Raw genomic sequence first — 26615 nt, forward strand, 5'->3', positions numbered from 1 at the left:
CCATCTGGGCCTGGGTGACGGCCGTGGGGACACCTGCAGGCCTCACCCGGGCCAGGGTGGCCGGAAACAGGCGCCCTGGGGTTTGGGGGGATGGGGGCTGGGGCGTTTCACCCCAGCATGGGCTGAGGACAGGCCCAGACGGCAGGCAGACTCCAGGGGAGCCTGCGGCCCCTTGTTGCCCAGTCCTAGCAACGTCGGGGCTGAGGCTGGCAGGGAGGCACAGCTGGGCCCTGGGGGAGGGGACGCTGCCCGCCTCCACCCACAGGGGCAAAGGCAGGGCTGCGGGCGGGTGGCTGCGACTCGGTGGCGTCCGTGGCCCCTGCGTTCACCAGCCAGGGTTCAGCGTTGCCTGGCGGGTGGGGCCCGCCGGGGCGCTTGGGGAGCACATGGCCCTGCGCGGGGTGGGGGGTGGGGGCAGAGCGGGGGTGCGGGCAGCCTCCTGGCTTGGCTCCGTCCCCGTGGGCGCCCTCGGCCAGCTCCACTCCACACAGGGATGCCTGGCCGAGGGCCCAGTGGAGGGGGGCAGGGGTGGCGTGTGCGTGTGTGTGGTGAGGGGTTGTGGGGCCGCAAGGGAGCCCCTCTCAGGGAAACAAGGCCACCTAACAGGCCCCTGTGCGCAGCCCGTGCGGGCAGCAGCCCGAACCCCGCTCCCTGCATGGTGGAGACTCGGGGCCGCTCCCCGCTGAGCAGGGCGGGCTCAGCTGCCCAGGCGGTGTCCGAGGTCTGGGAGCCTGGCTGGATCCACAGGGCCTGGGAAACGGGCCAGACTGGGGTTGGGGCTCCTGCGAGTCAGGAAGGTGGGGAGCTGAGGGGGTGGGTGGAGCCCCTGGCTCCAGCCCTGATGCGTAACTCCTGCACCTTCCTGGGCCTCAGCCCCCTCAACAAGCAGAGGGAGGCAGTGAGCTGAGGAGTCCCGCTGGCCCCCAGCCCCCTCGCTGTCCGGGGAGGGCTGTCAGAAGGCGCAGCGGACCTGGCTTTCCTCACCAGGTGCAGAGGGGTGGGGCCAGATGCACCGTTGCCATGGTGACGAGCTCACCTATGTTCTTACAGCCTCATTAACAAACGCTTCCTGGTTTCGTTTTTTTGGTCCTGGCAAGGGGTGGACCCTGACCTGCAGGCAGCCAGGCAGAGGGCCAGAGAGACGTGGGCAGCGGGGGCTCAGGACCCAGGTGTCCTCCCGGAGGTTCCCAGCAGCAGGGCGGCGCCTTCACCCGGGGAGGGCCGGCTCGTGGCCCCGCTTTGCAGCTGAGGCACTGAGGCTGTTGGTCGTTCAGGTCCCATGAGGTCAAGCTGCCCCGGAGTCCTGGGCCCGGACACTCCATCTTTTCCTCCCTCAGAGCAACTGAACCCTGATGCAGCTCGGCCTGGCGGGGCTGAAGGGGGCTATCTCAGGCGTCTCGGCCGCGAGGGCTACGGCGGGGGCTCCCCCAGGGTTGCCAGCCCCTCCCTCCCAGGTGAAGCGGCCCATTTTAAGGCTCTGAGGAGGACAGGCTGACCCCGGGGCCCTCTCCCCGGTCCAGGCCCAGGCTGGGCCCCCAGAGGTCACCAGGGGCTCAGCTCCAGGGAGCTGGGAAGGGCTGTTCCGAGAAGGTGGGCTGTCCAGTGGGTTTTGCAGGATGTGGAGTTTTGCGGGACTCAACTTGCTAAGCTACAGTTGCAGCCCTGGGCACTCGTGCCGCAGCGGGGGAGAGCCTGCGGCCCCGGGTTCCTGTCGGTGCCCTCCCAGTGTAAAGCCTGGCCTGGGAGGTCTGTGGGGCTCAAGGGGCCCAGAAGGTGCGGCCGACACACGGGGCTCCATGGGCATCGTCCAGAAAGTGACCACGTGCCACGCGCGGGGAGCAGGGGCATTGGGGCAGGACTTCAGGCGGCAGAGCCCTGGGCCCCACTGACCGCTGCAGCGGAGGAAGCAGCTGCTGACTGCCGCCTGCTCTGCTCACCCAGGTGAGTCTCTGGGGGGCTCTCAAGGGCCCTCGAGCCCGGCATCCCTGGCCCACATCATCGTCGGCATCCCTGGTGCCCACAGGCCGGGAGAGCCCACGGGATGGAAGCGCCGTGTCAGCAGGAGCTGGGGGGCGCCGGGCCCCAGCCGCCCCATCAGCCCGCCGCCCCTGCCTGGGTGCCCTCGCCCTGAGCCTCTGCTCCACCCCCGGGGTCCTCCAGGCCTGGCCCCTTCAAGGCCAGGGCAGCCGCGTCTGAACTCTTAGCCCCGAGCCAGGGGCAGGTGGCTCGGAGCACCCCAGGCCTCCACGGCCAGCTCAGCATCCCTGACTACAGCCCCCGCTTCCATGTGATAGAATGTGACAAGGCCTGGGTCTGGGGGCTGTGAGCACAGGAGTGCTCAGTGAAGGGGCCCCATCCTTGCGGCCTGCTCTGTGAACAGAGAGGTGCTGCAGCCTCGCCAAGGACACATCACTGCAGGCAGGGCCGGCTTCCTTCCGCCCTGGTCCTGCCGCCCGGTGCCCCCACCAGCCCCTGCGTGCTGTTAACAGGACTAGAGGGATGGGCCCCATTACACAGGGTTCCTATAAATGGCATGAGGAGAATTAATAATGTATTTATAACACACCGTCGTGGTAGCCGAAAATGATCTATAAATGTGCGGTTAATGTTTTATAATGTTTTTGTAACCCGTTATAAATGATAGATGGCGGACTATAGATGCCGGATCAGATATTCATAATGCATTGTGCGCAGCGCTGGGCTGCTACAGCTCGGGAAAGCCATTAATAATAAAGTGGATGGAAATGTAAAAGTTACCGACATGCCCAGCAAAGCCGTTTATAATGAAATGTAAAATTCGGCTGTTGGAAGCAAACCGTGAGCCCCAGCCAAAGCACCGGCCGGGTTTGCCCGGAGCCCGGGGAAGGAGCGGGTCGTGAATTATTCGTGAGGTGTTCGGACGAGAACATATACCATCCATAGCACATCGTATAAATATGCTATTAATATACGCGAGGCAGCGTGCATTATTCATGGGCCCTAATTAATTAATGGGTGGCCCCCTAAAATGGGGTGTCACAGCTTCCAGCTCCCTCCTGCCTGGGGTGCCGGCATCCACAGCCGCCTGTGTGAGCCACCAGCTGAACTGATGACGGCCTTGGGAACCGGGAGGACGGGATGCCCCTTGGATGCTCTGCTGCGGTCGGTGTGACCCTCTGGGTACCCTTGCAAGTGGCTCTGGTTCCCCTCGGGGTGCTCTGCTCAGCTGTCCCCGAAGCACCCGGCGATCACTACCGCAGCTGCCCGCACTTCCACGGGTCAGCCCCGGTGCTGCTGGGGACAAGCCGCCCGCCTTGCTGTAAAGCTCAGGAGGCTGAGACAAGGAGGGTGACAGATGGGGCAAAGCTGTGCAGAGCGCGGCTGCCAGCCCGGGCCCGCCCGGTGGGGTCCGAGCGTGTCTTCCACACAAGCCCGGGCTCCCAGCCGAGACAGCCCTGCCGCGGGGGTCAGCCTGGGAACCCCTGTGCAGTGTGGCCGCTCCCTTGGGCATCACGCTGCTTGGCAGGGGACGGGGGCTCTGAGAAGCCCTGCAGGAGGGGCCTTGTGGGTGGGTGCCTTTCCCTTCTTTCTCCGCCCGCCCCTCACTCCCGCTCTGGTTTCCCCTCTCTGCCTCAAGGCTCCAGGCACTGCCAGCTCTGCTGAGTCTGGACAGGCACCCCCGGTTTTGTTCCAGCTCAGGCCGTCAGCCTTGACCACATCTGTTGCTTGCAGTTCAATCTACCGGTTAAAGGGTCTGCAGACCCCACCCCCCCACTCCAGGGTCCCCCACCGCGAGCCTGCCTAGGGGCCCAGCAGGCTCCTGGATGCGAACCTGCTGCCTGTGCCCGAGTGTCCCTGGTCCCCAGCACTGTGCCTGCCAGCCTTCCTCCCAGGGAGGGCGCCCAGCCTCACCCAGAGGTCTGGAAAGCAGGAGTGGGGAGGTTGAGGCCATCTGGCCTGGAAGTCCTGCCCAGGACCAGGGTGGCCACCCGGGCGGGAGGCCGGCCGGGCTGACCCAGGCTCCCCCGGCCCTCCCCCACGCCAGGGCTGGGGCTCCGAGGTCTCAGCTCTGTGTGCTGGCCCGGTGGTCCCCTCTCCCCTCAGAGCCTCATTTTCCTGAGGGGCAGAGCAGGTCAGGTCCCACTTTGGGTGAGAAAAACGGGTGTAGACATGCTAGAAAAGGCTGGAGTGGGGCCGGCCTGGCCCTGCTGCCTCCCCAAGCCCCCCAGCCACCCCCACAGCTGGGTCCTTCCATCCCTCGGGAGCTCCTCCACCCCTCGGGCACTCGCCTGGCTTCATCCCTGCTGCGGAGCTCCGAGCACACCAGTCCCTGTGCCTGGGACACTCGCCCCTTCCTCTGTGACAAGCCAATTCCCACTCACCCTCAGGTCTCAGTTCTCATGTCCCCTCCGCAAGGAAGCCATCTCCTGCCTCTGGCACCTCGTTCACTATCTAAAGGGACTGTGGGTCCCCTTGGGGCACAGCACGGGGTCAGTTTTGCCTTTGTCTGTGTTACGTGTATCAGCCAGGTAGGAATGCTAGCTGCTGTAACAAACACGTCCCAAAGTTCCGGCACCTGGATCCAGCCTGCCAGTGTTTCTCACTACCCAGCGGCCAACCTGGTCAGTGATGACCTTCTGCCGGACCTGCACTGTCCAAGCTCCTCCATCGGCAGCCCCATCATCTGGTAAACTCTCCACGCAGCCAGCAGGCCGTGGAGAAGTCAGAGACGGAGCGCACCCACCGCCTCCGTCGGCCACAACAGTTCCTGACCTGCGGGGAGGCTGGAGACACGGCTCCAGGCAGCGGGAAAGGCAGGAAGAGGCGCGCGTCTGAGGGGCGGTGGTGGGCAGGGACGTGGAGAGGTGACTCAGTGAGGGCTGGACGGCCCGTTCTGAAGACAGTGCTTTTCTGTTGAGTGGGGGCGGAGGGGTTGGAGGAGGGGTTTGACAAGTTGGGGGGCAAGTTTTGGCTCCCACTGTTGTCGAAGACTTTGTACTGAGAAGAGACTGAAGGTGTCACGCCAGGAGCAGAGGCTTGGCTAGGAGATTCCTGGAGAAACCCAGGCTTGCAGCAGCTGATGGCTGTGGAGGTGGTGGCAACGGTCAGCTTCCGGCTGGACTGGATGTGGGCAGGGGGAAGACAGGAGGCGAGGGTCATGCCCAGGCTTGTGGCCCCAGCAGCAGGACCACGGCAGCGGCTGTGGGTGGGGCTGGTTGGGGGCTGGGAGGCTCAGGAGTGGCTGAGTGCAGGGGGCCCTGGGGCAGAGGCTCTAGGCCAGAGGGGCAGGGCAGGTGTGGGAGGGTGGGGCCAGGCAGCAGCAGGAGATGTGATAAGAGGCTGGACTTCACTCAGAGTGCTCCAGGGGCCAAGTAGGGAAGGGCTCCTGCAGCAGGCTTTCTGGAAGGATCCCTAGGCTGTGGAGGAGGGGCCCGAGGTCAGGGGCCAGGTGTCCGTGGCCTGGACGGGAGGGGCCGCGGCGGGGAGGTATGGGCAGCCTGGGGGTATCCAAGGTAGAAGGTCGCGCTCTCTGTGAGGTGCTGAAGGGGACACTCCACACATGCCGCCTGCCACGCCACTGTCCCCAGAGGCAGCCACGCAGGCAAGGGACAGCTTAAGTTGCTACGAGTCAGCGCTCCGGCCACCTCCCTCTTCCTTCTGAGCCCCCAGCCTCGTCCAGCCCTGTGACCGCCCCTCGTGGCCTTGGCCTTCCCCTGCCTCACTGGCTTTTCCAGTTCTAAATTCTGCCCTGGGGTCAGGAAAACCTACTTGGCTCTAACACTAAGCACCAGCCCAGCCGAGCTGGCAGGACATCACCCTTTGTCCCCCATCTGGAAAACCCCAGCAGGTCAGGGCAGCCGCCACGGGCTCAGGTTACAGGTGCTCCCTGTCTAGTACCTGCTTGCCCCTTATGATGGGAAGCTCACCAGCACTGGGCCCAGTTGCAGAAAGGAGTTGCCTCTGCGCGGGAAGGCCATCTCCACTCCTTCTGTGGGCACAGAAGCCTCCCTGTCCCCTTGCTGGGGCTCTATCGGGAAAACGCCTTCTTTCTTGCCCGCCGCAGCCTTGTCTGGACAAGCCCTGGGCCCGGCCGGGTGGGCGGGGTCGCCGCACATGTCTGATGCGTTTCTGGCTGGCTGTCCTCCTGCACACAGACAGGGTTCCCAGAGAACGCGGACCGCCGGGAGCAGCCCCGTAACTGAGGTCCCCACGGGGACCCTTTCCTTAATAACCTGGGGCTCAGATGCTCGTAGCGGAAAACTGGGACACAGACCAGAACACCGAGACCCCCCAGGGGTCTCGGGCAGGGAGACTCCTGGAGGACGTCGCCCCACCAGCAGGGCAGCCAACGACACCACGCCTCTTCCCCGGCCTCCGCTGCCTCTTCTTTGTATCCGGGAGGTTCACGGGCCCGCCGGCAAGACAGGCCGGATCGGAAAGTCCTTCCAAAGGCCGGAAATGCGAGGGCCGTTCCTGCTGAGCGCCGGGAGGGCGTGGGGGCCACCGGCCGGCCCGCCTGGCGGCACCCGGGTCAGGCCTCAGTCTCGGTGACTGAAGGGTGCGGGAGGCGGCTGGAAAGAACGCGTCGAAGCGCCTCCGCCGGACCCCGGGGGGGAGGGGCGAGGGGGCGGGGACCGGGCGGGGCCTGTGGGGCGGGGCTTGCTCGGGCCGAAGCCTTGCAGGGCCAGGCGGGGGCGGGACCCGGCCGGGCCCGGGGGCGGGGCCTCTCCGGGGGCAGATCCTGACTGGAGGAGTGGGGCCTGGGGGCGGGACCTGGGGGTAGGGGGCGTGGCTTAGCCGGGGGCCAGGCCAGGCGGGCGGGCTCCGGCCGCGTTCCCGCCGGCTTCTTGTCCTCCTGGGGCTCCTCGGCCGCGGCTCCTCGTCCTCCCAGCGCTCGGGATCGGGGTTCTCGTCCGCCCCCCGGGCTCGGGCCGGGCCGCGGCCCCCCGGAAGCGCTGTCCGAGCTCCGGCGCCGGCCGGGCGGACACCGCCGCCCGCATGGCGGCCATCAAGGCTCTGCAGCAGTGGTGCCGGCAGCAGTGCGAGGGCTACCGAGACGTGAGCATCACCGACATGACCACGTCGTTCCGCGACGGCCTGGCCTTCTGCGCCATCCTGCACCGCCACCGGCCGGACCTCATGTGAGTGCGCCGCCGCCCGCGCGGGGCTGCCCGGGCCGGGCGCGGGGCAGTGGGCTGCGGTCAGGACCCCCGGCCCGGCGGCACGCTCCACAGGCTGCCCCCCGCGGCCTCAGTTTGCCCGACCACCAAGTGGAGCTGGGCCGGAGCCAGGACCTCCGGCCGCCCCCGCCGGCTTAGTAAATCCGTGACTCAGGCCAGCGGCCTGGGCTCTGGCCACAGCCAGCCTTCCTGGCTGGCCTCCCTGGGAAAGGGCCGGCACAGCTGCCCTTCCGGGCCCTCTGAGACCCCCCCACTGTCCTGAGACCTAGCCACCAGATCAGGGGCCCTTACTGATCGGACTGACTGCGGGGCACTGCCCCTCCCCGAGCCTGATTAGGCACCTTTAGGAATGCAGCCCAGGGTCACTGTAGGGGAGGAGCCAACAGAGCCGAAGGCTTGAGACCACCCGGGTCCAGGTCCCACTGGCTAGGCCTCAGTACACTGGGGTGATAGGGCCAGAGACAGGAGCGTTGGGCGGTGGGGAGGTCTGGGGACTAGGTCATGTCCCCCCAGGAGCGTCTCGGAGCCGAAGCTGGGAGGTGGACCCTGCCCTGCTGCCAGGCCTTGTCCCCATTTTGGCCTTTCCATCTGTTAGGCACTCAGCAAGCACTCTTTGACTGGGACCCAGCTGGCTGGGACAAAGCTCTGTGCCGTGAGGCCCTGGGCCCCCACAACGTGAGAATTCACAATGAGTAAAGTTCCCCGGGCGGGTGCCTGGGCTGGTCAGATGGAGGCTCGGGAAGTGTGTCCTCAGAAGATGCCTTCAGGGAAAGCAGGGTGTTTCAAAGTTCTCCCAAGAAGTCGTGGGTGGAGCCAGAGAGGGGTGGAGCAGGTTTTCCAGGGAGCCCACAGATGGGAGAGGCCCGAGGCTGCACCTCCTACAGCAAGTGCTGCCCTCGGGTCTGCAGACCTGGAGACCAAGGCCCAGGGAGGAGGCATCCTTGCTTGGGACAGAGCAGAACCAGGGTTAGCACGTGCCCCCCCGCCCCCCGCACCCAGATGTCCGCTGTACCCCCGGGGACTGTCCCCAGGCCCTCTAGAGGGAAGCCGGTCTTAAGAAAGAGGCCCGCGAGGATTTCCTCCTGCAGCCGGGGGTTGTGAAATGCATGTGTGGAGCCCATGCTCTCTGCCCCCAGCCCCGGCCTGGGGACGCAGCGAGTGTTCCACACTGAACACCTGAAGCTGGGCTTTGAGGGGTGGGCTGGGATCTTGGAGGCTGGGGCAGGCAGGGTCCTGGGGAAGGCTGGCTGGTGACTGAGCCCAGGAAACCTGGAAGGGTCAGCGGGAGGAGTCTGCCACTGGCGACACCACCAGCGGGCGCGACCTTCTGCCAGCCCCGCAGCCTCAGGACACCACATGGGTGTAACTGGAAATTTGGGGCCTTTCCGAGCCCCAGGAGTGCCCGACTGTTCTCAGCTGAGTTGGGGTTGGAGGCCTTTGTGTGTGTGTGTGTGTGTGTGTGCGCATGTGCGCGCGCGCAAGCCTTTCCCGGCATGCACTGCCCACAGGTGAGCACAGGCGTGCACATGTGGGTGTGTCTGTGTCCTGGCGCAAGCTGGTGTCATGCAGCAGTTCCGATAGCCGTTACTGAGTGCCTGCTGTATACTCAGCACTGTGTGCTGTGCAAGGTGGCCTTGGCCCCTGCCTCAGGCAGGGAGTGATGTAGAGACAGGCACGTGGGCAGAGGCTCCAGGCAGCTCCAGGAGGTGGTAAGGGTGGGGCAGGGCTGCTGGGGGAGGAGGAGGCCTCGCCCTGCGTGCGGGATGGCGAAGCCCCTTCCTGCTGGCTTGGTGCCCGTCACCTGCCCCCACGGACTTCCAGCTCCAGGGGGTGGGGGGTGTCCGCTTTATGCATTGCTGTGTCCCCAGTGCCTGGGACAGTATCTGGCACGTGCCAGGAGGTTAGTAGCTAACAGCACGCAGCTGGAGGTCAACAGATGTGGCTGGTGCTTGGGGCCCAGCAGGCGAGACTGTTGCTGCCCGGTGAGGGCTCTGCAGGCGCCTGGGAGGAGCAGATGAGGGCAGAGGCAGCCCGTGGCCACAGAGGCAGGGTGGAAGCACGTGGCTGCAGCCGGGGAGGGCCACAGGAGGCCAGAGGGACACGGAGCTTCCGCAGGGAGCTCAGCCCTGCCGGCGCCTTGATGTTGGAGTTCCCGTCTCCAGCGTGGAAGGGAGTGAACGTCTGTTGCTCCCAGCCGCCCTGTCTGCGGATGCGTGTCACGGCAGCCGTGGGCGGTGCATCAGGCTCCTGTGTGTGGCGCGGGCCTGGAAGGGACGCCACAGATACTAAGTGCTGGGATCCCATGAGTGTGGGCCCAAGTGCGTCATGGGCCTCTGTCTGTGCCCTAAGCACCCCTCTGCCACCTCTGGCTCTGGCCACGCCTCTGGCCAAGGGGGTGGCCTCCCCAAGAAGCTCTGAGTGGTGCAGGATGGGGAGGAAGCACGTGGGAACTTGGCAGGATGGCTGTCCTCCTGGTCAGACCTGGGTGAGACGCCCCCTCCCCCCATCCTGTGAAGACCCCCGGCAGCAGGAAAGCGGACATCCTGTCTCGGCCTCTCCTAGCTTTTCACCCGAAGGCCTTCCCTGTATCTCCTCTCAGGCCTTCCTGCCGCCTGTCTGCTCCTGGCGCCCAGCAGAGGAGCGCAGCCCTGGGGGAGCGGGCGCTGAGCCCGCCAGCGGGGCTCCGGCTGCCTGCTGCTGGGTCCTCACGGCGGCTCTGCCCAGCAGGACCGGGGGGTCCCGTGTGCCCTGCGCTGGTTGCCCGCAGGCTGGCCGGTGTGCAGTGCGTGCTGCGGGTGGGGAGACAGGCTCACCCTGAGGGCTGTGCCTGCCCCCAGCCTGCCTACCGAGCCCACCCTGCAGCTGTAGGTGTCACAGGTGGGCCCGGAGGTGCCTGCCTGCAGGGTCTGCTTCCCTAGTGACGCCACACCTGCCCAGCAGCCTTTGAGCTCAGAAATGGCTCAAAGTAAACATGCCCGTTCCGCCCCCGGGCAGTAAACCTGTGGGGCTGGACCTGGAGGGACCAAGACTCCAGGAGGCCGGGAGGAAGGCGGGCGGGCATGGAGCCAGGGCGGGAGCCCTTCCCAGAGGCAGGGCTTCCTTCTCCAGGGCCTTTCGGGCGGGTGGGCGGGCCGCTGGAGCCTCTGCCTTGTGGAGCCCTGGAGGGGTCAGGAGGCAGGGAGCAGGGCACCGTGGGGGGTGACCTGACCTTTCCCTGCAGCTCCTATCAGGCTGGGCCAGAAGCAAGGGTGGTGGTGGGGGTGCTCCCTGGCTGCTCTGGGAGACTCACCAGTCATGGGGGTCAGGAGGCCCAGTCCCAGAGGCCCCCACTCAAGAGCTAATTACTGGGCCAGGGCAGAGGGGCCAGGCCCGGGCATGAGATGGCCTCCCCCGACCCCGCACCCGTGCTGGCTTTGTGGTCAGCAGGAAGCCACATGGGGACCAGGCCCTGGCTATGGCCTCAGAGCTGTAGCCCAGCCCTGTTGTTGCCTTCCGGCCGGCTCTCCAGAACACCTGTGGGAAAAGGCTCGGGTCCGAACCCCCGCCCGACTCCCCTGTCAGCCGCTGCAGGAGCCCCAGGCTGACCCCTCTTGGCTGGGCCTGCTCAGGTGGGGGTCAGTCTGCTCTGGCCTGGGGGAGGCCTGCAGCCGGACGGCAAGCAGGGGGGCATCCTGGGGCCAGCCCCGCGCGTGGGGACCCCTCCCTGCCTCGCCCTGGCTGCCTCTTCGCCCCAGCCCCCCAGCTCTGCCCGCCCTCCCCCGGCCTCTTCCGGGGTGTCTGCCTTGGTGTCTCTGGCCCCAGACCAGCTCCCCCCGCCCCGCATTCCCCTCTGCCCCGTGGCCTCTCCTGTCTCCTCTCTCGGTGCTTTGGTGCCTGTGTGTCCTTCCGTCTGTGCCTCAGCCTGTCTGTCCGTCTGTCCCCCTCTCTGCTCCCCTTCCCTGTGGGATTAACCCCAGATGTGCTGGGGGCACCTGGAAAAAAGGCTCTGCTTCTGGCATTCTCCACCCCCAGCCCCAGCCCCAGAGCCCACCCCCACGCAGCTGCTTTCAGTTCCAGGAAATAAACAGTGTGAGGTCAGCCCTCCAGGAATTTGGAAGGGGGACACACTCCCAAGAGCCCCTGGGGCGTTGGAGGTCAGCAGCCCTGCTCAGCTGTGGCCGTGGGGGGCAGGGGCTGTGCGTGCCCGGGCACTGTGCCAGGCTGGGCGCCGGCCAGGGCAGGGCACGCAGACCCAGTGAGTTCATTCATTCAGCCAGCGTTGCAGCAGTGAACAGATGCCACAGGGGCCCCTCACTCAGCGAGCACCGCACAGAGGAGCTGTCAGCAGCGTTTGTGGAGCACCAGCTGTGTGCTGACCCCAGGCAGGTGCCTTGGAGTCGTAACAGAACATCCATGATTTTATCGTTACTATGGTTATTTTATTTTTGGCCACAACAAGTGGCTTGTGGTATCTGATTTCCCCAACCAGGGATCAAACCCGTGCCCCACCCCCAGAGGGGAAGCACAGAGTCCTAAGCAGTGCACTGATGGGGAAGTCCGGGAACACGTCTGATTCACCTGGGAGGGGGGTGCTCTGGGTCCCGCCCACAGGTGTGCAGGTTCTGACCCCTCGAGGCCTTGAACTGAAACACGAGCTGGTGATGGGCCTCCCTGAGTCAGACCAAGGGATCAGCCCGCAGGGCCTGTTGGGCAAGGTCCTGCAAACGGGCAGCTGAGGTACAGAAGGAAGCCGTCCCACCGGCCTGTCCAGGAGCCCCGGGCGGGTGTCCGCGAGGCTGGTTCCCTCTGGGCCTCCGCCCTAGACACGCGGATGCGGTCTGCTCTGCGAGCCTCCACTCTGGGCCTCTCTTCGTCCACGTTTCCCGTTTAGAAGGACGCCAGGCGTTTGGGGCTAGGGCCCCCGCTGACTTAGCTTGATTCTCTCTGTGAAGTCCCTGCTTCCCATCAGGGTCATGTCCTGAGGTCGTGGGGGTTAGGGCTCCAAACAGCCCCTTGGGCGGGGGGGAATAATTCAGCCCATCCCACCGGGGATTCGCCTGCTGGGAGGAGGCTGGTGGCCTGGGGCGGGCGCTCCTTGGCGCTCTCTGAAAGGGTTTGCAAGGCCCCTCTGACTCTGGCGTTTCCGCCACCCCGCTGGACCAGGTTGATGCCGGCCGAACCCCCTGCTGAGGGGGCCATGAGCTCAGGCTCCGGGAGAAGGCACGCTCTGGATGCAGGGAGCAGCGTGGGCCGAGGCCCGGAAGCAGGAGACAGGGAGTCTGGGGAGAGCCGGGTCTGGGCGGGGCATGGTCTGTGGGACTGGCCGGGGTGGTCCTGCCCAGCCAGGGAGCCTGGGAGGCAGCTTGGCTTTGGTGCTGAGGGTGGTGGCCTGGAACTTGAGTGGAAGGGCGGTTCTGCACCCTCTGCTGGCACACACGAGCCTGCTCAGCGGGGCTGGCCCCGAGTCGTGGGTGCCCCAGCTTGCCCTGGGTTCTGAGACGCTCACTCTGGGTCTGCAGGCGGACAGGGTCCTGTGGGCAGCTGGCTGCCCCCAACCTCGCAGGACGGAGCCGCTGCAGCCCCCCGGGTGGACCGAGGCCCACACAGGGGGCAGAGGGCTTCCTTCTTCTGCTTGTTTGGAGACAAAACAGACCTTGTTATCCTGCCCTGCGGCACCGAGCATCTTGCTGAGGACGTGGCCAGTTTGGTCAGTGACCCAGGGCAGGTCTGGAGAAGAGATTGGGCTTTCAAAGGGGTGGCTGGGGGCGGCCGCCGGGAGGGGGACTCCTGAGCCCCCAGATGCTGAGGTCAGAAGGGCCAGCCTGGCCGGGAGCCCAGCCAGTCCTCCGGCCACGGACTGAGTGGGAGGGGAGGCCAGGCGCCACGCCCCCCTTCCTGCCCTGCCATCATTTGTCCCTGCAGACAGGTCTGCCAGCCGCCCTATCCCCGGCACAAAGCACCTCTGTTCTCCTGGGTGGTCTCACATCTGGGACTGGTTACCTGCGAGGTGGGGGTCCAGGCAGAGACTGGAGGGTCCCGAGGAGCCGGGCAGGGCAGTGGAAGCCCGGAAGCCCGTGGCCGACCCCCTCGACGTGTGGCCCAGGGCCGGCCTCAGTTTCCTCATCTGTGTACCAGGCCTCCCCAGGATGTCAGGGGTCAGGGGGTCAGTGCACAGTCAGGGCTGGGAGCCAGGGACTCCCTGGCCAGGTGGCTGCAGGGTCTCCTCTCTGTGACCTCCCCAGCTTCGAGATGGCCGTGAGCAGCTACAGTTGCCGTCTTAGGTGGGGCCCCAAGAGAAGAGGGCCCTGCCCGGGTCGGGCAGCTCTGGGGTGCAGCCCTCAGCTCTCTCCTGTGCCCCGAGGCTTCCAGAGCAGTTCACCTCAAAGTGGCGAGGCTGCCGCCCAGCACGTGGACAGCCAAACAGACTCGTATGTGACCAGGCCACCCGTAGGCGTCGGGCCACCCAGCTGAGCGTCCAGGCCTGGGCCAGCTGCCTACTGGGGCCCGGCTGAGTCTTTGGCTTGGACCGTCGTCCAAGAGGTGCCGTGCGGTACTGCGCGGAGTCCTAGGCCCGGCCTGGAGCTGGTGCAATGCTTCTCCCCTTCTGGAGTGATCTCTGTGCTCCGGCCTCTCCAGGCCAGGCCTGGGGCCCCTGCACACTGGCGGCAAAGTGCGGGGTCGCGGTGGGTGTGGGGGCTCTCTGACATTCTCAGCCTGGAGGGTCTGCCCACTTAGGAGGACAGCTGGGCAACCTCAAACGCCAGGACTCTGGGGCCTCGACCCTGCTCTGGCCCTGTCGTCCTGCTGTGTGGCCTCGGGCACTTACGGAGCCTCTCTCCCACGTCCCTGTCTGTGAGTGGGGCGGTGTTTGTATGGAGCCGAGGACAGCAGCGCTCGCGGGCGGCGCTGGACTCACACAGGGAGCGAGAGGAGCCCGGAGCTGGCGCGGGGCCCGGCCTGCCCTGACCACCGGGCTGTGCGCACCTCCGTCCGTGGAGCTACTCGCTCTGGGACGCTGCCTCTTGGGAACCCCCAGCTCCCTGCCAGGGGGCCGCCCTCCCTGAGTGGGGGCCTGGCCAGGCTGATCACTCTGCCGCCCGGGGCCTGCTTCCAGCCACACTTAACGGGCGGCGCGGTGATCGGGCGCAGCCTCCACAGGGCGAGAGGTCACGGTTGCAGCTGGGGGCCCGTGTGGGCCGCGGAGCCCAGGTCAGTGCAGGTGCTGGACGGCCTCCCGGGCCAGAGCCCTGCCCTCCTCGCGGTCGCCATGTGACCTGCTCCCTTCCCTGCCCCCACCCCGGCCTCGGTTTCCCCCTTCCCCCCAAGCCCTTCTGGCTCCTCCTTTCTTGGACCCTGAGCTACTTTGAACACCAGTGTTCCTATTTTCCAGAAACTTCGATGCTCTCAGGAAGGAAAACATTTACGAGAACAACAAGCTGGTGAGTGCCCACTCATGCCTCCCCGGCCCGTGTCCCAGGGACCCTCTTGGGGCAACGTCCCCAGGGGTTGCTTCAGAGTGGCTGCTGCCCGCAGGCGGTCAGGGGAAGGGCCAGCCTGTGCGGGGCGCCCCCGGCTCCCAGAGCTGCCCCTGATCTTGCCGGCAGGTCCGCCCAGTCCCTCTTCCCGGACCCTCCTTCCCGCCCGTGGCGGAGCAGGGGGAGTGGGTGGGGCGGGGCCCCCGGGGGTCCTGGGATGGGCCTGCTCCCAGGCTAATAGCATCCACTGCTGCCTGGCCCTCCCACCACGGACCAGCCTCAGCGTCTCTGCTGATCAGCGAGCTCCTGACCGCCCGCTGATGCCAGGGCACTGGCCCGTGCTCACGGCGCTCCCTCGCGGGCCCGGCCCGGGTGCAGCCGCCGCTCGGCGCAAGCAACGGGGATTTAAACGTGACTTAATCGAGATGAAATGAAATGGCGTTTTCAGTTCCTCAGTGGCTCTGACCACGTTTCAGACCCTCCCCAGCCATGCGTGCACGGCTTGGAATGGGACACGCGCACCGTGACAGGGTGGTTAGACCACCTGAGCACGGAGGGCGTGTGTGCGGGTGCCGCAGGGAACAGGCGCAGGTGCAAGGTGTGGTGAGGGGACGGGGGTGCCTCCCTGGATGAGGCCGGGACGGGGGCTGCAGAGGTGAGGCTCTGGGGCTGGAGGGCGCCCTGCTTGTGGGAGACAGCAGGCGGGGTCGGCAGGGACGGAGGGGGAGGCTGGAACAGAAAGAGGAGGCTGGAACAGAGCTGGAGGGGAGGCTGGAGCAGAGGGAGGAGCCTGGAGCAGCCAGCAGCCCCGGGGTGTGGGGAGAACCTGGCTTCTTCTCTGAAGGCTGTTGTGCTGGGAGCCGCCCCTGGTGCCACAGGGTCCGTGCCGGGCAGGGGGCCAGCCGGAGGAGCCAGATCCCGCCTGTGTTTTGAAGGAGTTAGAGGCGGTGGGAGGCTTCTGTATCTGGCGTGGAGGGGCCGTCACTGCTGGGGGGCTGCAGGTCTGCGGGCCCAGGAGCCTGTTGGATGCACAGAGATTGGGGGAGTCGTGGTAGTTTAGAGGAGGAAAGCAGTGCGGGCAGGGGAGGCCGCCCGAGGCGGGGCGGGGAGACGCACAGGCCGCGGCCAGTGGGGAGCCCCTCCTGCCGGTGCCCTTCCCGCTGCCCCCGGCTTTGGCCTAAGACACAGGTCCCGGTTGGCCTGGGGAGGGCTTCTCCCATGGAGAAAGCTGCCCCCTGACCTGTAAGGCCTGTGTCAGCCAGGGGCACACAGATTCGGGGGTGGGGGACCGTTGAGGGGCGTCCACGGTGATGGGCTGGAGTCCCTGAGCATCAGGGCCTGGACCAGCCCCCGGCTCCTTCAACCCTGTCATCGGGGTGTGATCCTCATTGTACAGACGGGTAAACTGAGGCCAGGGAGCCCACGCAGGCTGAGCAGACCACAAACCAGAACCTGACCTTTCTGGGCTCCAGGCGGCTCTGCTGCCTCGGGCCCGTCCCCCTCCTCCAGGGGTAGCTGGTGGTCTGGCCAGAGAAGGGTGGGGTCTCCTGGCCCCCCTGCTGACCCCCGCCCTCCCTCAGGCCTTCCGCGTGGCGGAGGAGCAGCTGGGCATCCCGGCCCTGCTGGACGCCGAGGACATGGTGGCTCTGAAGGTCCCCGACCGGCTGAGCATCCTGACCTACGTGTCCCAGTACTACAACTACTTCCAGAGGGGCGCCCCCGGTGAGTGCCCGCCCCGCCAGGCCCCCGCGGCCCTCCCTGTCCGCCGGCAGACGCACCCAGCTCCCCCGTGCCCCTCCGGGCCGGGGTCTGCCTGTCTGCACCCCGGGGGTCTGTGCCCACAGCTCTCGCCTCGGGAGGCATGGCTGGACCCACTAGGCTCTCAGGCCTGACACAGAGGCCCCCCGTTGGGTGCTGACAGTCAGCTGGCCCCGCAGGGCGAGGCTGGGGGCAGGCTGGGCAGGGGGTCAGCTGGCCCCGCAGGGCGAGGCTGGGAGCAGGCTGGGCAGGGGAGGGGCTGGCGGGAGACGCCACTCCAGCTGCTTTGTGCAGCAGCCCCCCCCCCCCACCTCCCACCACGCCTCGCCTCACCCTGCTCAGAAATCCCCGGATCACTCTGGGCTCAGGGCCAGCCTGCCCTAGAGCCCCACTTGGTGGGGGAACAGAAAGTCCCTATTCCCTGCCCACAGAGCAGGGCTCTCTGGGATGGGAGAGGATGGGGGGGGACGGGATTGAGGGGAGGGCAGGGGATGGGGGAGGGGAGGGGGGAGGCAGGGGAGCAGGGGGAATGGAGGAGGGCAGGGGATGGGGGAGGCAGGGGAGCAGGGGAGGGCAGGGGATGGGGGAGGCAGGGGAGCGGGGGAGTCCAGGCCCTGTTTCGAGTAGAAGTGGTTGGGGCCACGCCCCCCCGCCCCTGCCCACACCCCCCACCCCGGCTCCCACGCTGGCACTGGCACCTCCAGGTAACCCACACTGGGTGGGGAGGGGGAGGCTGGACTCTCGGAGCCAGCATGTGGGGCCTGGGCCCTGACCCCGCGTCTCATGCCAGCTGAGCGCACGGCCGGTGTCAAAAGGCCGCCGTCCGATGCCAGTGAGGAGCCGTCTGGAAAGAAGGCCCCGTCCCAACTCACACCCAGCCCGGCCCGGGGACAGCCACTGTCTCCAGCCAGCACAAACCGCACGGTCCAGCGGAGCGATGGGGGCACGGAGGGTCCCCCGCAGAAGGCTGTAAGTGCCCAGCCTCTCGCTGTGGTTCACGGGTTCTCCGTCAGCTTTCCCCGAGCAGGGCTCTGGGCCCTGAGTGTGCCCAGGAGGGGGAGGCCCCTCAGGACTCAGACGTGGCCCCAGCTGCCCCCTAGACTGGCCCCCCGAGCTCCCTCAATGCTGTGTGATGGTGGGGGTGTGATGCCACCGCACAGAGGGGTACATGGAGGCCAGGGAGGCCCTGCAGGCCCGGCAGGCGGCAAGCAGCTGCTTTGCCTCAGCCCCTCCCCCACCCGGTGGGCCCGGAGGACGCGCGGTGTGTCCTTTGCTCCCAGGCCAGCCCTGCAAGATGAGGTGCACACGGGACGGGGTGTGGTGGCCACTCCAGGCTTCCCCGCCTGGGGCGCTGGAATTGGGTTGCATTTCTGCACCTTGGGGTGGGAGCAGGAGGTGTTGGAACCTGTCCTGGTCCTCGGGGCCCCCCAGCATCAGCCCCCAGCCTCCCTCCCCTTGGGCCAGGCTGGAGACCTTGAACGAGTCCAGGCGTGAGCCTGCTCCGGGGCCTCGGTCGGCAAACTGGGATCTTCCGGCCCCTGGACAGCTGGGCGGGCTGCAGGTGGGGGGTGGCGCAGGCAGCTCAGCGGCGCCCACCCCCCAGGGCCAGGCCGCGGGGGGCTCCCTCAGCAGCAGCTGCGGCGTCTGTGGGCAGCACGTGCACCTCATGCAGCGCCACCTGGTGGACGGCAGGCTGTACCACCGCGGCTGCTTCAGGTGGGCCTGTGGGCGTGTGTGCGGGCCCCGTGGGCGTGTGTGCGGGCCCCGTGGGCGTGTGTGTGCGGGCCCCGTGGGCGTGTGTGCGGGCCCCGTGGGCGTGTGTGCGCGCCCCGTGGGCGTGTGTGCGGGCCCCGTGGGCGTGTGTGTGCGCCCCGTGGGCGTGCAGGCGCGTGTGCATCTGTGTGCGTGGTGTCTGCACCCCTAATGAGGGCCTTGGGCGAGACGGCCTCACAATGATTGGGGGATGGGGTGTTTGTTGAGTGACTCGCCAGCCGCACGAGGGGACACGGGACGCACGTGCGTGTGCTCTGGGAGGAAGGAATGAACGCGCATGTGGCTGCAGCCTTCCCCGCCCCCCAGGTGTAAGCAGTGCCCCAGCACGCTGTACTCGGGGGCCTGCAGGGCCACAGGAGAGCCCGGCGTCTTCGTCTGCTCCAGCCACCACCCCGAAACCACCTCTGCCAGCCCCACGTTGCCCAGCCTGGCCTCCAAGCGGCCTGGGGCCATGTCCGGGGACTCGGAGACCCCTGGAGGCCTGAGGAAGACGCGGGAGGCGAGCGGACAGAGAGACGCGGGGCCAAAGGCCAGGCCGCCCGGCTGGGACCCCACGGCAGGCAGCGCGTCTGCCAGAGGTTCCGCTCCAGCTTCAGCCGACCCGCCAGCCCCCGTTTCATCCCGAGTCCCCGTGGGGAGCCCAGCTGCGCCCAGGCTCATGGCGGGCCCCGCAGGGGGTGAAGCCGGAACTCATGTGACCAGCAGCTCCCTGACGGTATGGCCGTCGCCAGCAGGCAGACCCCGGCCCACCGGGACCCCGTGTGCCCCGGACCCTTGCCCAGCCACACCGCAAGGCTGGGCCACACCCCGAGTCACAGCCCCCCAGACCAAACTCAGTTCTAGGCCGGCATCTCCAGTGCCAGGAAGCACCCCGGCCTGGACCCCGTCATCCTCTAAGACCCAGCAGGCTCGGGAGCGGTTCTTCCAGACCCCCGGAGCTGCCCCCAGCCCTGGCCCGCCCGCTGCAGATGCGCCCTCCATGGACGGCCGCAGGGAGCAGGCGCTGAGCTTCCTCCGCAAGGCCCTCCCGGAGCTCGGGGCGCCCGGCAGGTGGGTGCAGGAGGGGCCTGGGGCCCGGTGGGGTCGGGGCAGCTGGGGAGGCGCTCGGGGCTTCGGACCTGCCTGGCATGTGGCACCGGGGCTGCCCATCCCCGGCCTGTTTCCCAACCGGGGGGTGTGGGGACTGAGGAGGGCCTGGTGGCCTTAGGTGGGGGCCATGGCTGGCCCTGTACAGCCAGCCGTGTGTGTGCAGGGGGGCTGCCCACGCTCAGTCCACATGAGGACGCCATGCACAGATGAGGGGCCGGGGCCACGGGTGGTCTGAGCGTCAGCGGGGCTGAGCATGGCCCAGTGTCTTCAGCGCGCGGGACCCAGGCCTGCGGGGTTGTGGGTAGAGGCGGGTCTCCGCGCTCGCATCCTGGGGCTGCTGGCAAGCGGGGCCCAGGTGGTTGCAGCTGCAGGCCTTGTTCCTTCACAGAGCTGGAGGCCCTGGGAACAAGCGCCAGAGGTGGGCAGGGCCGCACCCCAACGCAGGCTTGCAGGGGCTCTCGCCTCATCCGGCTCTTGGGGGCGCCCGTGGCCCCGGCTCGTCTCTGCTGTCTTCACGGGCTCCTGTCTGTCCATCTGTCCTCTCCTCCTCTCCTTTCCCTCTTGTCTTTGACGTCAGGGCCCCCCCCGCACCCCGTCCAGGATGAGCAAGTCGTAGCTTGATCTCACCTGCAAAGAGCCTGTTTCCAAATAAGGTCACGCCCTGAGCCCCTGGGGGGATGAGGGGGGTCCCCATGGCGCCAGTACACACTGGAGGGTCCACGCCAGGCCGGTGACAAGGCTGCAGCCACTGCAGAGCTGTCCCTCCCATCGGGGGCGCTCCTGGCTCGGAGCTGCTGACGCCGGCGAGGGCCAGGGCCTCCCAGGGCGGGCATGGGCAGGCAGACCCCTGCCCCTGCAGCACTGAGGGGTGTCCAGAGCTCTCGGGGGCCGAGGCCGCGTGAGCGCCCCCGGGGTGCGGAGCTCTCGGGGGCCGAGGCCGCGTGAGCGCCCCCAGGGTGCCCCCTGTGGGGAGCCCAGTCTTGGGGGACCGGGGGAGAGAACTTGTTTGCCTGAGCGGCCTGGGGCCCCACTTCCTGCGCGAGTGTGCCCCCAGGGATGCAGTGGCTGTGGGCGGGCCTCGTGCATGTCACTCAGGACGGAGCGTAGACTCTGCCCTGCAGTCCGGCTGCTCCAGGTGGGCCGGAGGGCCAGGGAGGGAGGTCTGGGTGCTGCCCACGCCCTGCGTGTGGTGCCTCGGGGGGTGTTCAGTGCCAGCCGACCCCAGAGCTCACAGGAGGGAGTGCCTGATGCCCACACCCGCGGCCCTCAGGAGAGTGGGCCTTGGGAAGCATCTCAGGGAGATGAGGGGCTGCCTACTGCCTGGGGGTTGAGGGGGCTCCCACCCCTGCTGACACCTGTGCCCCCCCACAGGGCCCCCACTGCCGCCACCCCTGCTCCCAGCTCCCGTCCCAGATCTGGGGGGCCTGGAGCCAGTCCGCCAGCCAGGGCACCACAGCCGGCGTCCCCACAGACCCTCAGCTCCCCTACGAGGACGGGGCCTCCCCCGGCCCCGGGTGTGGGCAGCGCCTCATGGCCATCCCAGGAGGCCAAGAAGGGCCCAGCTGCCTCCTCAGGGGCCGTCGGGGCCGGTGCTGGCTCCAGGCTGAAGCCAGAGGCCCCGCTGGCCAAGGGTAAGAGCCCCCAGTGTGGGCGGGGCACGGGCTGGGCTGTGGGGGTGGCGGGGTCCCCGGGGTCCTCGCGCCCAGCCTGCCGCCGTGTTGTGGCCGCTGTTCCCAGCCCGTGGTCCTGTTTCACAGCCCGGCTCCTGGGGCCAGTCTCAGGGGCTGTCACCCACTGGCCCAGCCCCACAGCCCTGCCGCCCCGTAGTGACGGCGCTCTGCCAGGGTCCCCCTCCCGGGGGTGTGCACCCCTGGTCCATCCCCCTCCGGGGGGGTGTGCACCCCTGGTCCATCCCCCTCCCGGGGGGGTGTGCACCCCTGGTCCGTGCATCCCTCGTCACTGCCCGGAACCGGCCTCGGGGCCTGCTGTCTGAAGGCCCGGATGCCCCCGACTGCCCTGGCCTTGTGCTCCAGGACTGCACACTCGGCTTTTTCTTGGCACCGGGGCTGCCCCTGAGGGCACCCGTGGGGTCACTGGGCGGCTCAGAGGACGCAGGATCCAAAGCATTCTTCCCACTCTTTCGTGGCTGAGTTCCCGGCCGGAAGGCCACTCTGCCCGGAGCCAAGGAGGCCTGCAGTCACCCCACACCCGCACGGAGTCCCCGGGGCTCACGCACCCTGTTTGGCAGCAGAAGCGGGCGGGGACCCCCCAGGCACACAGCACAGGGGGGCGTCCTTCCCAGGAGCTCCCATAGGGAGCGCCCCTTCCCAGGGGCCAGGCTGGCCGTGGGAGCGCCCGAAGTGGGGGCGGTGGGAGGAGCAGGAAGGGCGGCCTTTCCCAGCAGACCGCTTGCTCCCACCCAGGCCTGGGCGCCAGCCCCCAGGGTAGCCCGGAGGACCAGCCGGCAGGGTGGAGGGCCCGCCTGAAGCCCGTGGAGAAGAGCCCTGCAGACAGGTGCGTGCGGCGGGACCCCGGGGCGCCGAGCCTCCCCCGCCTGCGGCCAGGGTGGGCACCGGGCAGGCACCCAGCAGGCGCTTCTCAGGCCGGCCACACGGCAGCCCGTGCGGGTCAGCTGTGGAAGCAGGAGCCTGCGGGGACAGGCCATGTGCCCTCGGGCCACTGGACTCGGGGGGGTCAGGCGGCTCCAGGGAGGGTCCACCAGGACCGTTGGATCCTCACTGAACCAGCCTGGAGGCCCCGGGGAATGAGAGCACCCGCGGTGCGTCCCCCCAGTGCTGACCCGGGACCCCCACTCACTGCAGGCTTGGCAGAGAGAGGGGCGGGGAGGGAGAGGGCCGCTGCAGGTCCGCGGTGCGGGGCGGCCTCCCTGTGAGCCGCAGGGGACCCATCCTCATACACGCTCCGGGCACCTAAGCACACGCTTGCACCTGAGCACCCGCGTCTGTGCTCCAGGTGAGACCATCGGGGCCGAGAGCAGCACGCGTACCCCAGGCTGGTCGGCACAGGGTGCGGGGAGGCCTGTCTCCCTCCGCTGACCTCCTGCCTCTCTGCCCAGGGTCCCGGAGCCAAAGGAACCTCAGGTCCTGGGAGAGCCGAGGGCAGGTGATGCAGCTGGGAAGGCATCCGGGAGCTCCAAGGGGGGCATCCGGATCACGCTGACCTCTGTGCGGGTGGACAGGACGCCGGGTGCAGCCAACCCCGGGGCCAGCCTCCCAGGTACTGCTGGCCAGAGGCCCTCAACCCTCCTCCGCAGGCAGCCCTGGCCTAGCAGGCCCTTTCCTCAGGGGCAGAGCAGCCGGTGGTCCTGGCGGGCGGGCATGCGTGTGTGAGGCGTGACTGCGCGTGTCTGCTCCCAGCCACGCTCTGCCGCCCCAAGCAGGTCCCCTGTGCCCTCAAGGGCCAGCCTTCTGTCCCCTTCCCCTCCTGTGGACGTGGCCAGCCGGGCAGACGTGGATTGTGGCCTGACACCCGTGTGGGCGCCCCTCCAAGGGGGCCCAGCTCAGGAAGGCAGGAGGGGGAGGGCATGGGCCTACAGGCCTGACACTTGGCTCGTCCCCACCAGGGGCAGCCGTGTCTGCGTCCGCATCCCCTCTCAGGAAGCTGGCCGTCCCAGCCAGCCTGGATGTTTCTGGCGACTGGCTGCAGCTTGAACCGTCGAGGAAGGAAGGCCCTGCCCGGAGCCAGAAGGAGGAGGAGAAAGGTCCTCCGCAAGGCAAACCAGGTGAGTCCAGGGCATACCACGTTCCTGCTTGGGGCCCTTTGGAGAACATGCCCCCTGGGGCTTTGGAGGATGCGTAAGAGCTCATGAAGCCTAGAATGGAGGGAGACAAGCCTCCAGTGCCAGCAGAGGCGAGCACAGCTGGACGTGCCCGGGCTCCGCGCGTCTGAGGTGGGGCTGGAGGTCTGGAGGGTCTCCCACGTGAAGGGACAGCGAGACGGGATCGAGGCCCCGCCTGCCTCCTGGAGGCTGAGCCACCCTGGCAGCCACGGGGCCTCTGCTTCCGGCGTCTTGTGGGAAGGGTGGCTGGGGTGCTGGCAGGGCGTCCTTGCTGCCGACCTGGAGGAGGGCAGGGCCCGGATGAGCACGGGGTCTCCTGGGATGTGTCTGCCAGCTCGCGCTCTTCGGGCACCAGCAGGGGCTGCTGGGCATGGCAGGCATACCAGGCTGCCAGGGTGTCCCGGGGGGCAGGGCTGGGTGGCCCCCACTGCAGACTGCGTCTGGGTCACGCTGGGCCTGGTGCCTGAAGAGGCTTATGCTGCCCCTTCCCCAGGGAGGCCGCCAGGCCCCGCCGGTGTAGCCGCTCTGCCTGCCAAGTCGGCAACCTCCCCAGTCACGGTGAGTGGGCTGGGGTAGGGGTAGGTGAGAAGCTCAGCCCCGGGGCCCGCGGCCGCCCCCGCCTCTCACCACCCGCCCATCCCCAGCTACACCCCGACTACATGCCGCCCGAGATCCAGCGGCAAGTGCAGGACATTGAGAGGCAGCTGGACGCCCTGGAGCTCCGGGGCGTGGAGCTGGAGAAGCGGCTGCGAGCGGCCGAGGGGGGTGAGCGCCCCCCACACCCCGCGTCGGGCCCCCTTCTCCCTCGCCACCCAGCACCCTGACCTGGCCTTGACCAGCGTGGCCCTGGGCCCCTTGGCCCGCCCACGCCCAGCCCACGCCTCTCCGTAGATGACTCGGAGGATGCCCTCATGGTGGACTGGTTCCGGCTTGTCCACGAGAAGCAGCTGCTGTTGAGGCTGGAGTCGGAACTGATGTACAAGTGAGTGTCTGGCCGTGGCCCCCTGGAGGGGCCTTCTCCGTGCACGTACACGGGCGTCCACACAGGTGTGCTTGTGGGCGTGCTCGCAGGTGGCTGGCTCACAGCCACGCCCCCTCTGCAGGGCCAGGGACCAGCGCCTGGAGGAGCAGCAGCTGGACCTCGAGGGGGAGCTGCGCCAGCTGATGGCCAAGCCGGGTGCGTCCAGCCAGTGGTGCGGGGCGGGGCTGCGGGGCTCCGGGGTGGGCTTCCCCGGGCCCCCGGCTGGCTGCCTGGCTGAGACCCTCAGCCTCTCTGTGCTTGGGTTTCATTCCTGGAAAGTGGGGGCGATTCTAGCACCCTCTCCTTCGGTGGTGGTGAGGGTTGTGCAGGGCGTGCTGGGAGCAGCTGACGAGTCTGTTGGCGTCGTGGTTCCCGCGGCTGAGTGCTGGGCTGGGGCTCGGGTCCTGGCAGGCCCGCCCCCACTTGCCGTAGTGCCGCGAGCCCGCTGTGTCTGGGACAGGCGGGCGGGCGGTGTTGTGTGCGTGGCTGACAGCCGGGAGGGGCCCGTAGCGCCCGCCTCCCGTTCAGGTGCTGTTCACTCATGCCCCGGGGACCCCCCTTCTCTGCCGCGGGAGGATCCTGACCCTTGGGGAATGGGGACACCGCGTCCCTGAGCAGGGTGGGGACAACAGGGCTCCGCTGACGCCAGCTGTCTCCGCAGAGGGTCTGAAGTCCCCCCAGGACCGGCAGCGGGAGCAGGACCTGCTGGACCAGTACGTGGACACGGTCAACAACCGCAGCGACATCATTGACTTCCTGGATGAGGACCGGCTTAGGTGAGAGGGCCCAGGGGGGTCCAGGTGAGGAGGGTCCGGTGGTGGGGAGTCCAGGTGAGGGGGTTCCGGGGGGGGTTCCAGGTGTAGGGGGTCCGGGTGAGGGGGGCTCAGGACCTCCCCTTCCGATCAGCCGGAGGAGACCCACCCTGTGCATTTCGCAGGGGGGGCCCGAGGCGGAGGGTGGGCCCTGCCAGGCAGCCCGGCTCCCAGGGTCTCCCCTAGTGAAGCCCCTGGTGCACCCCGGCCCTTCCGGTCTCGGGCTACTGTCCCGGGTCCTGCCAGGCCGAGAGGCGGGGACTTGCGCAGGGCAGGAGAGGGTGGTTCCGTGGTGTGGCCCGCGGGCAGGCGGCGTGAGGGCGCCGCACCCCCGCCGCCGCCGCGTGCCCTCACGGCCGCTCCGTTTCAGGGAGCAGGAGGAGGACGAGGTGCTGCGGAGCATGATCCAGAAGCTGGGTGACCGGGGGCTCCGGCGCAGGGGGCGGGGCCTGGGGGCGGGGCGGGGCCCGGGGCGGGCCGGGCCGGGGGCGGGGGTGGGGCGGGGCCCGGGGTGGGGGTGGGGGTGGGGGCGGGGCCCGGGGCGGGAGTGGGGGCGGGCCGGCCTGCAGGGCCGCAGAGGCGTGGGGTCAGGAAGGCTCACCGAGAGGGAGTGAGTACCCGGGTCTTGAGGGGCCCCGTGGTCGGGGCGAGGGGAGGCCTCGTCCCCCAGACGCGCCCAGCCCGGCGGGTGCTCTCCAGGCAGGCGGTCGGCGCGACCCCTGAGGGCGGCGGGTGGGCTCTGCTGGGGCCCGGGAGGCCCCGCGGGTGGGAGGCCGTGGGGAGCCGGCCTCCAGGTGGGCGAGCGAGGCCCCTGTGTCCGCCCCCAGACCTGCAGAGGAGCGGCGAGGAGCAGAGGAAGAAGCCCCGGTTCCGCTTGTCCAGCATCTGGTCCCCCAAGAGCCGGAGCAGGACCCCCGAGTAGCCGCTTGGCGGCGCTGCAGAACCCGCGTCTGCGGGCCGGGTGGGACCCACGCTGCCCCACTGCGGGGTCGGGGCGCCTCAATAAAGAAACTGACGCGTGGCCTGGGCTCCGTGTCCCTTCCGGCCCCGAGCTCCTGGCAGCCCAGAGGTCTCAGCCACCCTCCGCCTCTGCCGCCGTGTGGACAGGCCTGTGGCCTCGGGCGCTTGCAGCCTCTCTGGCCCTGCTGGCTGCTTCCTGGCCTGGCCGCGCCGACAGGCTGGATGTGAGCCTTCAGGAGCCAGGGCCGGGCGGGATCTCTGCAAACCGCACCAGGTGCTGGCCCCCACCCCCCTCGTGGGGGTCCCTGTCTAGATTGTGACTTTGACCTTGGAGGTGAAGGCAGACTGGGCCCCTGTGGGCGGTGTTCCTGGCGTCCAGCAAGGGAGCTGGGCCCCGCCCTGCCCGACGCTGGGTGAGGGGGCCACCGTCCCGCAGGGCAGGCCTGAGGGAGCAGAGCTTCCTCGCGGCCCAGACCTGCGTCCTCAGCGGCTCCAGCCCGGGCCCCTGGACTGCAGTCACACTCCCAGGGCTCAGCCTCCCAGCCGGGTGTCTTCCTGTGGGGTCTGCAGCCACCGCGGAGCCCACCTTGATGGTCCTGCCCCAGGGACCCTCGGCAACAGCAAAGCACTGACACCCCCCCGCCTGGCGACAGGCGGCGTCAGGACCCCGTGGGTGCCCATGGGGGTGGGAGCCCCTGGCTGAGTGTGCTGGGCCCACCGGCTCTCAGCTCTCTGTCCTCACGGGCTGTGGGGGTCTCCGCTGGGGTCTGGGGACCCGCAGTCAGGCGG

The 26615-nt window shown here is 68.4% G+C and overlaps 1 protein-coding gene across 6 annotated transcripts; it reads left to right on the plus strand.

The window, feature by feature from the left end:
- The first annotated feature begins 6758 nt into the window (after positions 1-6758).
- Positions 6759-25887, plus strand: MICALL2 (MICAL like 2). 6 transcript variants are annotated; one of them, XM_069571480.1, is made up of 19 exons: positions 11413-11521; positions 12303-12846; positions 14530-14578; positions 16195-16336; positions 17163-17341; positions 17976-18088; positions 18452-19195; positions 19623-19652; positions 20606-20865; positions 21658-21748; positions 22311-22471; positions 22818-22976; positions 23527-23591; positions 23678-23798; positions 23925-24015; positions 24137-24210; positions 24716-24830; positions 25237-25283; positions 25694-25887. In XM_069571480.1, exons 4-19 carry the CDS (start codon positions 16252-16254, stop codon positions 25786-25788), a joined length of 2430 nt encoding a protein of 809 aa, XP_069427581.1. In that variant the 5' UTR covers positions 11413-11521; positions 12303-12846; positions 14530-14578; positions 16195-16251; the 3' UTR covers positions 25789-25887. The 6 variants fall into 6 exon arrangements, with proteins under 6 accessions (XP_069427577.1, XP_069427578.1, XP_069427579.1 ...); XM_069571476.1 differs by lacking the exons at positions 11413-11521; positions 12303-12846 and adding an exon at positions 6759-7121; XM_069571478.1 differs by lacking the exons at positions 11413-11521; positions 12303-12846 and adding an exon at positions 6764-7121 and having other exon boundaries at positions 25244-25283.
- Positions 25888-26615: the final 728 nt, after the last annotated feature.

The sequence above is a fragment of the Ovis canadensis genome, chromosome 24, assembly GCF_042477335.2.
Source record: "Ovis canadensis isolate MfBH-ARS-UI-01 breed Bighorn chromosome 24, ARS-UI_OviCan_v2, whole genome shotgun sequence".
Lineage (NCBI taxonomy): Eukaryota > Metazoa > Chordata > Mammalia > Artiodactyla > Bovidae > Ovis > Ovis canadensis.

Bases quoted from the DNA above. Each gene is read 5' to 3' on its own strand.
- MICALL2 (XM_069571476.1), top strand. From the start codon at position 6,979: ATGGCGGCCATCAAGGCTCTGCAGCAGTGGTGCCGGCAGCAGTGCGAG. The intron at 7,122-14,529 runs GTGAGTGCGCCG...CCTATTTTCCAG, and splicing joins CGCCACCGGCCGGACCTCAT to AAACTTCGATGCTCTCAGGA. The intron at 20,866-21,657 runs GTAAGAGCCCCC...GCTCCCACCCAG, and splicing joins AGAGGCCCCGCTGGCCAAGG to GCCTGGGCGCCAGCCCCCAG.